The sequence below is a fragment of the Miscanthus floridulus genome, chromosome 5, assembly GCF_019320115.1.
Source record: "Miscanthus floridulus cultivar M001 chromosome 5, ASM1932011v1, whole genome shotgun sequence".
NCBI lineage: Eukaryota > Viridiplantae > Streptophyta > Magnoliopsida > Poales > Poaceae > Miscanthus > Miscanthus floridulus.
The window spans coordinates 126624611-126639374 of NC_089584.1; the positions used below are offsets into that span (position 1 = coordinate 126624611).

At 45.3% G+C, this 14764-nt stretch overlaps 2 protein-coding genes across 2 annotated transcripts; one reads left to right on the forward strand and one right to left on the reverse strand.

Moving 5' to 3' along the window:
- Positions 1-7225: 7225 nt before the first annotated feature.
- LOC136453495 (ATP-dependent Clp protease adapter protein CLPS2, chloroplastic-like) lies at positions 7226-8556 on the reverse strand. Its single transcript, XM_066454055.1, has 3 exons — positions 7989-8556; positions 7752-7861; positions 7226-7581 (listed from the first exon to the last, which is right to left on the reverse strand). The coding sequence occupies exons 1-3, from the start codon at positions 8329-8331 to the stop codon at positions 7498-7500; spliced, it is 537 nt and encodes a 178-aa protein (XP_066310152.1). The 5' UTR covers positions 8332-8556; the 3' UTR covers positions 7226-7497.
- A 1041-nt stretch (positions 8557-9597) lies between these two features.
- Positions 9598-14264, forward strand: LOC136453496 (histone deacetylase 10, chloroplastic-like). Its single transcript, XM_066454056.1, has 9 exons — positions 9598-9730; positions 10565-10821; positions 11016-11090; positions 11410-11511; positions 11648-11719; positions 12903-12959; positions 13060-13311; positions 13411-13592; positions 13737-14264. Exons 2-9 carry the CDS (start codon positions 10570-10572, stop codon positions 14035-14037), a joined length of 1293 nt encoding a protein of 430 aa, XP_066310153.1. The 5' UTR covers positions 9598-9730; positions 10565-10569; the 3' UTR covers positions 14038-14264.
- Positions 14265-14764: the final 500 nt, after the last annotated feature.

The window sequence follows — 14764 nt, forward strand, 5'->3', positions numbered from 1 at the left end:
TCCTCCTTCTTCCATACTTCATGCGGTGAAGCGTATACGAAGCAACCTCGCTCTGATACCACTTGTAGGATCTCCAGGAAGATAAAGGAGGCCTAGAGGGGGGTGAATAGGCCTATAAAAATTCAACTCAAAACTCTGTCAGAACAGAGAGCGGTACTGCCGCTCTATGAAAATAAATCTAACACGACTGAGATTTTATAGAGATAAACTTGACCCTTTAGCTGCTTAATCCTACAATAGAAAGATAAGATCCAGTTCGAAGACTGAATATCACAGAACCTCCACACAAGAGTGGATCGAGCAACCAAACCCTAACACCAGCTAGTAATGAGCTAAACCAGCAAGTAAACAAGATGAGGCATACGAGACACAAGATTTATCTTGTGGTTTAGCTCACCACAAAGGTTTGCCTAAGTCCATGTTGTTGAGGAAGCCACAAAAGGCTTGGGCTTGCCACAAAGGCTTGCCTTACCCTCATTCTCAAATCAAGAGGATGAACTCTTGAAGTGAGGTGTGATTTCTTAGCTCTAAGAATGAGGTTACAAACCTTCCAAGGCTGCCACACGAGTTGTCAAGCTCAAGGGCAACGCCTAGCCAGCTAGGAGCAAGCTCCAAGAGTAACAAACCCTAGAACCATCGGCCAAACATGAACCAAATGCTCTTAGACTTTGGGAATCAGTGGATCTGCTCTCTAATCGAGTTTTGCTGCCTTTTCTCTCAAGTTTTGATGGTTGGAATAAAAGATTTGCTTGAGGGATGGAGGAGTAACAATGGAGGAGAGAGGGTGAGCTTTGGTTCTGTTCTATTTCGAGCAGAATGAGTGAGTTAAGAAGATGACCATTGTGGGCTGGGCCTGAAGGGTATAAATACCCCTTGGGTCCAACGGTCAGTTAAGGGCGGCACTGCCACTCTTAACAGGGCGGCACCGTCGTCCTAGCCAAAATAGGTAAGTTGAAGTGAAATTTGGCTGGCTATTTTGACTAGGTGAGAGGATGTAAATCTGAGAATTTGAGCATCTGGTTCAACAGTTGACCAACTGTCCTAAAATCCCTCTTAATAGTATGGCTTTCCCTAAACTCAATTTCAAAACATAAAAGAATTTAAACCTCCTTTGAGCTAGGTCTAGCCATCTTTTGTAATTAGGACACCTGCAACCTATACATCATCCTTATTTTTTGATTCCCTGCTTGTTATCTCGATAAATCTCATTAGTCCTCTAATTTGGTGGTCATCAATGCCAAAACCCACAATAGGGCTTGATTGCACTTACAAGAAGTGGGGACTAATCCCCAGGAACCCCTCACATAGGGCGATGAACGCCGCAATGTGCTGGACCCCATTGGGAGTAAGGTGCTGCAACTCCACCTGATAGTAATCCAATAGCCCCTGAAGGAACTTGTGAGCAGGTATGGTGAATCCCTGCTCATGGAAGTGAGCAAAGGACATGACATACCCTTTGAGCAGCGACGGCTCATCCTCATTACCGGGCAACCGCCACTCCTCGGCGGCGGTCTGCAGGCAAAGGAGGCCATGGTGAACGAGGCCCTCCAGGTACTAAGGGGTGATGTTGGATCTGCACCATGGCTTCATTAAAACGATTGGGAGGGGGGTGGATGCGAGTTTAACGGCGGCTACGACGTGGATGTGAGCTTGACGGCGGCTGCGATGCGAGTATGGGAGGCTCAGGCGATTGGCGGCGGAGGTTGTCGATGCAAAGGCGAGGAGGCAAAGTATGGAACCCTGGGGGCGAACCCCTCGGTTTTATAGGGGCGACGGATGCGAGAAGGGCAACTGTCTACCTAGGTCTCCGAGCCTACCACGATACGCCGCCGTGTCATGTCGCGGGATACGTGCCCACGATCCCTATCCTTTCCCACCAAAATCACACCGGATGTCTCACCTTTCCCAGGCAGACCAGGACTCTTTTCCCACAGAGGGGAGACGAGTCAAAAAGCATTTCTCTGACCCACCTGGGCCCAGGAGTTCGAGGGATGGCCCAACAGTTTCAACAGCCGTCCCAACGAGGGATGGGCCCGCGAGCGGCCAGAATTCAGGTGCACGAGCATCAGGGGAGCCTCGATCCATAATCGAGTCCCAACCGGGCTGACCCTGGATGAAATCCCTGTGAATGGGACACTAGGGTTCCCTTTAAACTGTCTAGTTGACAAAAATTAAATCTCACAACCTTACCCGTGAAGGGTCCAAAATTAGCCCTAGACGATTCTATCCGAATCACTCGGGGGCTACACCAGATGGGTGCGCTCTCGCGCACCCTCTTGCGAATCAAAATACCCCCCGGGCGATTCTGCCCGAATCACCCAGGGGCTCGGGGGCTACACCCGTCGAGTGTGCTCACGCACACCCTCTAGCAAGTCAAATCACACTCCAGGTGATTCTATCCGAATCACCTGGAGGCTCGGGAGCTACTGTTGGGGACCTAATACCAGGGTACCCAATGAGGTGGAACTAATAACCATCGAACGTTGATGTTTTCGGTCAGACAAGAACGCTACTACGCTTCTTGACCGAACGATAGAAGATTGGTTCCGCCTCGCCCGACCCCCGAGCACTGACTCTGCCTCGCCCAATGGCTAAGGCCAGGCCCCATCTCGCCCGATGGCTGAGGGCTAGCTCCGCCTCTCCCGATGGCTAAGGGCAGGCTCCGCCTTGCCCAGCGTCTGAGGACGGGCTTCGCCTCACCCGATGACTGCACCCTGCTCCTTCATGATGACGAGCACAGGGTACGATAGGACGTTCGAGTCAACCGTAGTACCGAGGACCATGCCCTATACTCCTACAGGAAGGTACCGTCAGGATACGATGGGACAGACACTTTATGCCCTTTCTGACCTCACAGAGCCCGAACAGTGTTGTAGGCGCCGACTTTTGTCCTACAGTGTTGTTGGCGCCGCCATCAGCCCTCGGGCGCGGATACTAACACAGGCATACGACAACCACTACAATCCAAGGAAGAACTCACATTATCTACTGTAATAGGTGTATAGTCGTTTCCCCATCTACTCCCCGCTGAGTCATGGCTCGGCGCCCTGACACACCGCACCGTCCGCCAGGGAGGATGGGACATGACCACTCGCTGAGACAAAGCCAGAGCCCGGCCTGATCAGAATCAACGAAGCATGCTATCCCTGGCGTGGTCTGCCATGTCAGCAGGGTAGGCTCAAGGGAAAAGGAAGACCCGACACCCTCGAAGGATCTTCTCTATCTTTGGGTTTTTTCCTCTTTCTCTCATCTGTAACCCCTGTTCCCCCCTTAGTCTATAAAAGGGAGAGCAGGGCACCCCACTAAAGGGGACTGACTTTTGACGGATCAATTCCACACACAACATACAGTCAAGCAGCAACCGAGCTCTTGGCGTTCTTTCGACCTTTCCATCAGAGACTTGGGACCTGTCCCTCTCTCGACCGTTTGTACCCCCTACTACGAACCTTTTTTGGTACTAATAACACGAGGAGCAACAAACTGGATGTAGGGACATTCTGCCTGAACCAGTATAAACCTTGTGTCCTTTAGTACACCATCTGAGCCTAACGCACAACAATTATAAATTTACTAGTTGGTGTTTGTTCAAAACACCGACAGGTATGCATGAGTGTGGCGAGGAAGTGGACATCGTGTTTCACCAAGAGTTGGATGACTCAAGCAATGAAGATGGACATGCACATCAAATGTTGGCACTAGGTCAAAGGATCTTAGTCCAACTCAAAGTTGAAAGCTTAAGAATTGTGATAGGAAAAAGGTTGAAGCTGACGTATCACAAGTTCAAACAATTCCATTGCATTATAAGGTCTCTAGCTCAAGCTCTAGGTTTAAACAAAAGCATATTGCATGGGTTGTTCAAAGATGAACTACTACGACAACACTGGTGGAGCCTCTCAGAGATGAAAGTGGGTCCTTTCCCCATGTATGCTTCATTTGTTCTCTAAACTAGGTTGTATTATATGGAGAAACTACTAGTATTCTTTGTACAAAGCTCAAAAGTAGATTGTTTTGTAGATATATTGTATAAATACAAGGCATTTGCATCAACGGCCTCTTGCAAAAATCATAAATTAATTTTATTGATCAATTTAGTCCCTACCCCCTTAAATAATCCCTACGCTCCACCACTATATCAAGGCACCCTAACTCATTAAAGACAAATCTAAAGGAAGCAACTAAAAAACGAAAAAATTATGGTGGTGTGTTTCAATGGTAGATCCACATATATTGCAAAATGAACCAAAATTTATTCAAAAGGACATCAACATCCACCTAGACGAGAAGTATTCTGATAGTCTTATGTTATGCACAACATTAGTTTATCATTAGATAAGCATAGGTAGTCCAGTTGTAGAGAATCGTGATTCATGGATTGCCCGAGCGGCTTCGCAGGTTTGCTTAATTCAGAAGATGGGAGTTTGAAGATGCGTTACAGGAGAGGTGAGCAGAAGAGAAGTGATAAAGCGAGCAAAACTTGGCATGAAAAGGCACCAAATTAAAGACAAAAAATAGAAACTCTTCAGTCTGCACAGTCTCTATATCAAGCGCCACAGGATAAAGGATGCATATCCTCAGTCTCAGATTTAGTCAGATAGCTGCTACTACAAGCATTATTCCTGCTCGCTTATATTTCTGAAGCCACAACACTTGTTTTTGTGGCGACCGGTGCCATGAGGATGGCCAATAGGATCCTGGCTATTTGAAGCTTGAGTTGGCCCCTCTTGAGCGGTGGCCTCTTCTTCTTGTTGCACCTCTTCTCCTTGTTGCAGCCGTGACCGTTGCAGGGGTACTCGCACTCCATTGCAATGCTTCTCCTCTTCCTTTCTCTCTACTAGCCCGTAGTCGCAGGCTTCTGCTATCTCCTGGTGGGGAAACTGGTGTTGATGGTGGAGAAGGTGAGAGCCGGATGGATGGATGGTTTGCGGAGGGGGCGTGCGTTTTTATAGCTGAGGTATGGCACTTGTTGTGTTCACATATGGCAATTGGGAACACGCGTTCTTCATTGCATCCGCGGGGTCCTAGAATAAAGTTGTACTCGCTTGATGAAAAAACTCAAAACTCTTAGTTTTTCCTGGAGTCGGGCGGTTTTGAGTTTGACCTAATTTATATAAAAAATATAGATTATATCTACTAGTAGCCATAAATATTAATAATGTTGTATCATTTTACTCACATAAAACTTTGGTACTCTCTTTCCTTATTAATACGGTGTTATTTCAGCATATCTATTGATTTGGTACTTATTTAATGCTCATGAAACTTTTACGGTGTTATAGCTACAATTATACCTTTTTTTTTCTTAAAATGAGGTAGTACTTATCTTTTCACCTAACTTGTGAGTCGTGAATTGTGATCCTACTAAGGCAAGTCTAAGTGTAGATTTCATATCCCAGTTTCTAAGACTCCCATGCAATTGAAACAGTATAGATAAGTTTAATTCTCATAAAATTCATTTCATGTCATAAAATTTTGATCATCTATATTATGCCACATTACACTATACTACGTTAGCTCATTTAATGTCTATGAAACCCCACTGGGGCTGCCCTAACGGAGCCAATGTTCCTAGTTTCCCAATGCCATAGTGTTCTCGTTGTAACTGGGGGTGTTCTTGTCTGTCAACGTGACACGAAATGATAGGTTCTAATGATTAATATGGCACAAAATTTGTCGCATTGCATCAAATATCCCATCACCTCATTTTAGCTTTTCTTACGAGCAGTGAATTGTTCGTAATATTTTTTTTTTCGCGTGCGACATTTTGTTGAGGTTCTAGCCTAGTACTATAATTGAATAAACACGGTCTGCTTTTATTGCAATTATCTTCGCACTGTTGAGATCTCTAATATTCAGCAGTGATATCAACAGTTTTTTATCCCAATAATAAAATTGTCAGATACGCTTTTATGTAACAAATGCGGGATAAAAATACATAAAAAAAACCTAGTGCACATCTATATACACTTGTGCGTATTTTTATATGTACAAAGTTGACTTTAGTTTGTAGAGACCCTAAATCAAAACACCTCCATCTTAGAACATAAAATTTAATTCAAGACTGCATTTCATACATATTCTTGGATTGCTTTTTTAATTTTTAGATCCATAAGATTCAAGATTTGTCCATTGCTCATTTGTTGAAGACGCCCTAAATATTATCTTTGTTCCAACAGTAATGGACAAATCTTGTTCTATATCTTCAACACCCGCTCATGGACACAAATTGCATTGTATTGTGCGTAAGACTGACTCCAACAGAGTAGGCATAGCATGACCCAAACCCAAAATGGGTTGTTCACGGTGTTTTATCTACACAAAACAATCTCCAACAGACTAGGCAAATGAGTGACCCATTTTGGGTGGGAGCCGACGCGGGACGCAAATAAGTGTCATCTCTTTGTCCTTCTGCATCTCCACACAGGCGCCAGGCCCACCACCACCGGAGCCTGGCCCAGCGAGAGCAGCGCCTCGGGGTCGCAGTACCGGAGCGGCTCAACGCGGATCGGAGCTGAGGAAGGGGGTCGTAGGTGCCGCTCCAGTGGACCGCAGGGCCACGCCGCTAGTGCCGCTCCGCCGGCGAGGGGAGGAGAGGGTGTCCGATCTTGTGTGGAGGAAGGTGCCGCTCGCGGTGGGGACAGAGGCGGCTCGCGCGCGGCGGCTCTCACCCGCGGCGGCGCTTGCGACGCGGCGGACGAAGGGGTCGCGTCGCGAAGGGGCGCCGCGCCTCGCCGGAGCTCGTAGCTCGGTGGCCGGCCGTGGGGAAGACGAAGACGGAGGAGCAGGCAGCACCGGGTGGAGGAGGAGGAGGTTGTCGTCGCGGCGAGGCGGGTCCGTGGTAGGGGAGCCGCCAGCGCACCGAGGCGGGTCCGCGGCGGCGCGCGGCTAGCACGGTGAGGCGGGTCTGCGGCAACGCTCGGCTGGGCGACGGGGAGCGGCCCGACGCGGCGAGGCGGGCGACGCTCGGCTGGGCGACGTTCCGGGCTTCTCGTTTACGTCGGCTGTTAGAAAAGGGAAGTTTTGGGTCCGTGATCCTTTCGCTGTGCGCTAACCAAACCATCGAATGTCTCTCGTTTTTAGGTCCGGGCTGTCGGAGACCGTCAAGAGGCATCATGTTCCTAGAGACCCAAACCATCGAGGTCTGTATACAAAATACAAAAAGTAAATACACATACAAACTTGTGTCCGCCCCCGTCACGAATGACCATTGTGACACTGGGCACGGTGGATCTAAAAACCTTTGTTAATCATAGTAACGCTTGTTTGCACAATACCTCCACAAAAACAGTACTAATGTACGATTGCCTAATAAGCACACACATCCTCGTATGCCGCAAGCCTGCAACATCGATGGCAAAAATTTGCAGAACTTAGCATTCTACTACTACTTAACTGGGTGGTACAAGAAAAGCAAAAGAGGAAACTACAAGCTGCGTGGAGAGCTGGCTCTGATTAGAGAAGCGTGATGACAGCACAGGTAACGACTGCCACGGACGGAAATCAGGTCGCCATGTCCGATTCAGGTTCGATGGCAGAGCGGAGTCCCTGACGGACCATCATCTGTGCGTAGAACTCGGCGTGCTCCTGTCCAGGCATCATCACAGAAGTAGGAGTAAGAATCTTGCAACTAATCCTTGTTGCCATAGCCTACGTGCTGCCTTCCTGCCAGCTCCAAGCTCCAACTGAAGTTCCAAATGAAAGGAAAACGTGCGCCGGTCAGGGCGGGCGCAAAAAGCGGGTGTGAATGCACGTACCTTGACGGCAACGATGACAGTCGCGACGCCCCTCATCCGAGACTCATGGAACAGCTGCCGTGCGGCTTCGTCGGTTATGGAGGGCACCACCTGCGGCAAGGCCTTCTCCACTGCAGGCGGGCACAGGGACGACGGCAGACGTGAGTCCAGCAAGCTCCAATGCTCAGAAAACTTGGGAGTTGGGAGATCCGGTGAGGATGCAGGACAGAAGAAAGGGCGAAGGAGCAGAGCACTTACCGTGCTTCTCGGTGTAGCGCACGTTGTCCACGAGCAAAACCTTGTAGCTGTCGCCGCTCCCGGAGCGCCTCCCATCCTTGAGCCTTCCGGGGTCCCGTCCTTCCTGCGTGACGGGGAGCGTGTCGAGCTGGGACTGATCGAATGCCGGCGGCCGCTCCAGCACCGCGCCGCCGCCGCCGCCACCGCTCGCGTGCGGCGCCGTAGCAACTTTCATCGTCGCCTTCTTCCGATTCCGAAGCCGGGCCGCTCTCTGGTTCACGGAGACGGTGGAGGGAAGCGGAGTAGTGGCCGCGGTGCTCGGGACGACGAGCGCGGCTGCTCGTCCGCTGATGGCCATTGCCATCCACCCGACCGACTCCAAGACTCGAACCCAGGAGAGGAGATGTTCTCGCGTTTGAGAAAGGGAAACTGACAGAGGCAATGCGGGCAGGATAGGCAGAGCTCTTGCTCGACAATAATGCCGAGATTTATTCAGGGTTTCAAGCAAAAGAGAGTGCCAAAAACTGCATGTAGAGCGTTTGAGAAAACTCTAGATCTAGATCCGTGGCTAGCATAGGCCAAGCTGGAGTTACTGCGAAATTTCATTATGCCGTGCTCTCCGTAGTGCAGCCGTGGCGCCGTGCCCTGCGTGTACAAGAGCGCACACAACCGAAACACGATAATGTCTGAACGGCCACCCGTTTGCCACCACCAGTTTTAGGGCCCTTTATAACAAAGGAATTTCGCAGGAATTCTATCAGAATTTTACAGGAATTAGTTTATTTTCGTAGAAAAAACGCAGAATTATTCCCGCAATCAAACATTGGCTAGGTAGGCCCTAATTTTTCTGGCTAGGGATGAACCACAGGCTGACTACTAGACCATTTGGGTCATGGAAAGTTCTAGAAACATGCAACCCAAACACCAATAAGCCACATTCGTTTCACTAAAATTTGGCTTATGCTGATTTGTTACGATAGGAAAACACTATTCGTTCGCTGAAAAGTACTACCAAAGTAATTCAAGCCTGCAACCATTCCCTCTATAGCAAGAAACACTTCAGATGCTTCATCAAAGTTCAAACGCATATGCAACATGTCATAAACAGTTAGTGATCAATACTTCTCTGTCTCAAAATAAACGCACATCGATCTTGTTTTCCGAGAAATCGATTGTTTTAAAGTTTATCCAAATTTGTGAAAAATATACTAATATTTATGATGTATAATAAATATTATTAGATTGAGCATGGAGTATAGTTTTATAACAAAATTATTTTAAAATACAAATATTGTTGTTATTTTTTATACTCATAGTCAAATTTTTAAAAAACTAGCTCATCAAAAAGCAAGATGTGCATTTGTTATAAGACGAGGAGTACTCCACAAGTTCCCAGGGTTCCAAATGAGAAGAACATAAACAGAAGCAAAACAGAGAATGGAAGGGGGCAAAATAAAAAAAAATCTCATATAAACAGAACTACAGAAGACAAAATTATGATATATCAGGTATATTTTCAGGTCTAAAAAGAATATCAGTGGCTGTGGCCCACAACTTCACCCGGCTGGAGTGCTGGTCTCCTCCGTCCAGTTCCCCCCCGGGCCCCGGCACACTCTCTCCGTCTCTCGGTTCTCCCATCCTATCGCGTGCGTTCTGTGGAGTGTGGACTGTGGTGCGACGACTGGGCGGCCGCCGCCGCCCTACACCAGGTGCCCAGGTCTCTATCTTCGGGGGACCTTTCGCCGGCGACGAGCACCCACCAGGTATGCCCACCCCTTCTGTGCGAAACCGAGCACCCAAACGGCCAAACCCAAGCTATATGTTATGCCTACAAACTTTAACCTTTTTTTTTGAAAAAAATACACGGTACATCTATGTCCTTTACCGGGTCTGCCCCTGCTACCAACTGCTCGTGGAAATGTTCATGTGAAGCAGAACCACCACAGCTATATACTAGGATTTTTCTTTTGTCCCCCCATCTGAACCAACTTAGCAGGACGGCATGCTGATTTACACGCTGGAAGCTGTTGGAATGAAGAGGGGCTGTTGTTGGCTCTGCCCCATATTGAGACCAAATGCTAGAATTATATGCCTTGAGCCCTTTATCACCTTTTACGGTGGTTCGGTTATGTAATCATGTTATGCTAGTGTGGAGTGGGGTGTGACTAGACTACAATGCTTAGTTACTCGTAGTGTAAAGATGGAATAAGATGATTGGGATATACCTTGATTTCATTTGGAGCTTGGTGTTTACTGGCACTCGTCTGATAAAGATGATTTCACATATTAGTATGGAGTGGTAATTTCGTTTGTAGTTCCATTTTTCATCAAACGTTTGACTTACATCTGGTAGGATGGAGTTTGGACGTGTGCTGCACGTATCTTTATTCAATTGTTTCACATGATATAATGCTTATACTAAGCAGTTTTCTTGTATCAGGATGACAATATTTATATTTTTCCAATTTATTACAAACCACCAAGTTGGAGTGTCCAGTTGGTGCCTTAGTTATTGATCTTAGCTTTCTATTTTCTGTCCACATGCAGTTGTAATGATTCGTGTAACGTATACGGGAAATCTGTCTCTCTTTTTTCAGGGAGGATGTCACCTTTGTTCAGACACTGCTGTGCCTTTGGAAGGCATCATCCTCATCCCTTAATTTGGAGGAGCATCTTCCAAACATTGGGAAGAGAACAAAAACAAATCAGGAGTTGGAGTGCACAGTGCTCAGCAAATCAGGATCAAACTTCTTTAGAGAAAGGGAATGCTCCAAAGAATTTAGCAATACCTGATAATTCACTTCTCGATGCTCGTATACTCTATTGTACCTCTCCTGCCCTGGGTCATAACAAAGTAAGCAATTCAGGTTCCTGCTTCATAGCAGAATACATTCGATTTCATGAATGTCGTGCTACTCATTTTCATGAGCTGCTTGTGGACTCAAACTTTAATATTTCATATAATCTATAGAAGTCACGATGTAATAAGTTGTCTCATCTGCGCTGTGCATTATATCATAATATTTTCCACTTCTTTTTGGTATTCAGGAAGCACATCCAGAATCTAACAAAAGAGTTCCTGCAATAGTTGATGCTCTTGAGAAATTGGAGCTTAGTCCCAAGGTATACTAGCAATACTAGTTCGAATGTTCACAACTATTTTTTGGAACTTTACCTTAAAGAAAGCACCTTTATTGTTTCAGTTTACCTTTATTTGAAATCATGCTAAAATTGAATCATATAGAAAGAAAAAAAGAAATAGGATGAACAATCAACTTGAGTACATTGTCTTATCTCACTATGTTTCAACAGTTCCCTTTGTCTTTAGTCAAACCTTCTGGGTTTTTGGCATGTTTCTTTCTTATACCATGTACAATTGCATTTCACTAGAAAAGGACGAGTATTAGTAAGTTAAATGTCATCTTATTTGTTTAGTTTTCAGCATCGTGGTTCACAGGTTCTGGAAATTCAAAATTTCAACCCTGCTTCTCTAGATGATGTTGCACGAGTTCATTCAAGATCTTACATCACTGGACTCGAAAAGGTACTTGTCATCAAGCTGTCCTTATTTATTCTTACTTTTTCTGATAAGAAGTTGTTTTTCTCTACTGGTGAAAACCTATCAGATAGGTTTGAAATAATGCTGCAATTTGCTTAATATGTGTCTAATGTGGCTGCAGGCTATGGGTAGAGCTTCAGATGAAGGTCTGATATTTATTGAAGGGACTGGACCAACATACGCTACAGAGACTGTAATCCTTTATGCATGTGCTCTTTTCATTTTTACATGCTTCTGATGCTAATTGTGCATGCTCTCTCCTATTCCGCTGCTGTACTATCACAGGCTTAACTTGAGTTCTGTTATCAAGTGTTCCTTTTGTGAGGACTCATATGTGGATGGATTCATGGACGTTTGCATTCCTCTAGGGCTTATTTTTCCATGTTTTTGAAAAGTGATAAAATCGTTACTCCTGTTGGTTTGTCAAGATGAAACAGTTACTTGGGCATTTTTTTCGACAGAGCATGTAAGATTTTTTTTTTAATGGAATGACAAAAGAAAAGAAACTGTTATGGACCTATATTGGGGACAACAGACAACTTCCATATTGTGGAGTGCTGATGGCATGGCTTGAGTGAACTTTGAGAGAAACAGGGGGGCATAGGCTGGGTTGATCTGTGATTCATTATTCTTACCTACTTGGAATAAGAACACTGACTTTATATAGATGTGCTAGATGTAAAAGCAATAAACGTTTTGAGAAGAACCCTAAGGTAGCAATTAATGTAAGGAAATACCAAAGCAGAAACAAATTGTATTTAATACTAATTTATTCTTGATTCTGTATCCAGTGATTTTGTGATTTGCTGCTGGATCATGGGCCCACATGTCCCTGGAAATACCTCCGTTATTGTTACAAGTACACCCATAAATGAGGATATAAGATATGATAGTAGGTGAAGAAGGTTGGGGTCAGGGGTGTCCTAAGAAAGTGAATAGGAGAAGTGTCAGTATTACTTTGGCCATAACTTGGAAATAGATAGAGTATTACTCAGCATGTTTACAACCTGATAGCATTATATGAGTTATTTCTTATTTCGAGGTTATCATGAGAAGTATGAACTAGTGATTCATTCAGTCACCTTATGATTTTGATGTTACTGATAACTGCAGAAATTCTGATCCATAAATTTGACACTGAAGAACAATTTAATCAAGTCTGAACTGGCACAAAGGCATCACCCAAATTTTCTAAAGAAAGCTATTAAAGTATATCAGACATTGTTGATTTCATCACTCAAATTTTCTGCGATATAATTTTAAGTTGCTACTCATTGATTGTTCCATAGTTTACTTCACCTATTGATGTGCATACTACTGGAATCAGCAAAATTTTAGATATCACCATTTTAAGCCGTTCCATTTTTTCTGTATAGACTTTTCAAGAATCACTTCTATCAGCTGGTGCTGGAATCACATTGGTTGATTCAGTGGTAATAATCTTCTCTCTGTTCACTATTATGGTGGTTTCAGCATGTTTTTTATTTTACTTTGCAGTGCTGTTTTCCTGAGAAATATTGCATATTTTCTTAGGTCGCAGCGTCAAAGTTAGGTCCTAATCCGCCCCTTGGCTTTGCGTTAGTAAGGCCACCAGGACATCATGCTGTTCCTCAAGGTCCCATGGGTTTTTGTGTCTTTGGGAACATCGCAGTGGCAGCTCGGTACGCTCAGCATCAACATGGACTAAAGCGTGTGATGATAATAGATTTTGACGTTCACCATGGCAATGGGACATCCGATGCATTTTATGATGATCCAGACATCTTCTTCCTCTCAACTCACCAGGTTTCATACCCCTGTTTTTCTGTGAGTCTGACATCTGTTTGTGCAACTAGGTGTTGAACTTTACCATGAAACAATCTTTGTTTTCCATGTGTGATGTAGCTTGGAAGCTACCCTGGTACTGGTAAGATCAATGAAGTCGGACAGGGTGATGGTGAAGGCACGACATTCAACCTTCCTCTGCCCGGTGGTGCAGGTGATTACGCAATGAGGTGTGCATTTGATGAGGTCATTGCTCCATCTGCTCATCGATTCAAGCCTGATATAATCCTTGTTTCAGCTGGGTGAGATTCTCCTATCTATCGACCATCCTTAAAACCAAGCTCTTCAGTTCATGAACTAGCTGAGAAATAACTCCCTTGGTTATATGAACCCGCATATCATCAGTGTTCTAGGCTAGCCGAACTGACTCTTCATGTACGTCTCAGATACGACGCACACGTGCTGGACCCTCTGGCTGGCCTGCAGTTCACAACAGGCACGTTCTACATGTTGGCATCCAGCATCAAGCAGCTGGCCAAGGAACTCTGTGGTGGCCGCTGTGTCTTCTTCCTGGAAGGCGGGTACAACCTGCAGTCGCTCTCCAGCTCTGTTGCCGACACGTTCTGTGCATTCCTTGATGAGCCCAGCCTCGCAGCACAGTTCGATGATCCAGCGATACTTTCTGAAGAGCCGACTCGGAAGATCAAAGACGCAATTGAGAAGGCCAAGGGCATCCACTCACTCTAGGCTGGCACTAATTTGGAAAAAGCGCTGTCAGCAGTGTGTACTGCAGAAGTGCAAGATCTTGTTGCATTTTGCAGGTAGTGCATAGTTTGAACTTGGAAGGCCTGGTTCACCAGAAAATGGAATTACCATTCTCTCAGTAGCAGCAGTGTATAGTATAATACTAGTTCTAGCTGTATATATTGACCAAAGGTTGTGTGCTACAATATTTAAGAAAAAATTATGCAAAAGACTCCAATAGCTAATAAGCAGATTAAAAAGCACAACTGGCTCGGATGCAGGCACGGGAAACTCTGGAGCTACAACAGAACTTCACATTTCGCACAAGTGAAGTTCTCAGGCCTGTCTCCGTGAGCACAAGTGAGGTTCTGACGTCTGTCTCTGGGAACACAGGCAGGCCAAGCGTGTTGGATCCGGGACTAAAGTATAAGAGTCACATCGGATGTTACATGGGATGTCATATCAAATATTCAATAATAAAATAAATTACAGAAGCCGTCAGTAATCTACGAGACGAATTTATTAATCCTAATTAATCCATCATTAGCATATGTTTACTGTAGCACCAAATTATCAAATCAGTGGCTAATTAGGCTTAATAGATTCGTCTTGTAAATTAGTCTCAATTTATGTCTTTAGTTTTATAATTAATCTATATTTAATACTATAAATTAGTGTCCAACGTCCGATATGATAAGGGACTGAAAATTAGGATAGGGAAAGCAAACAC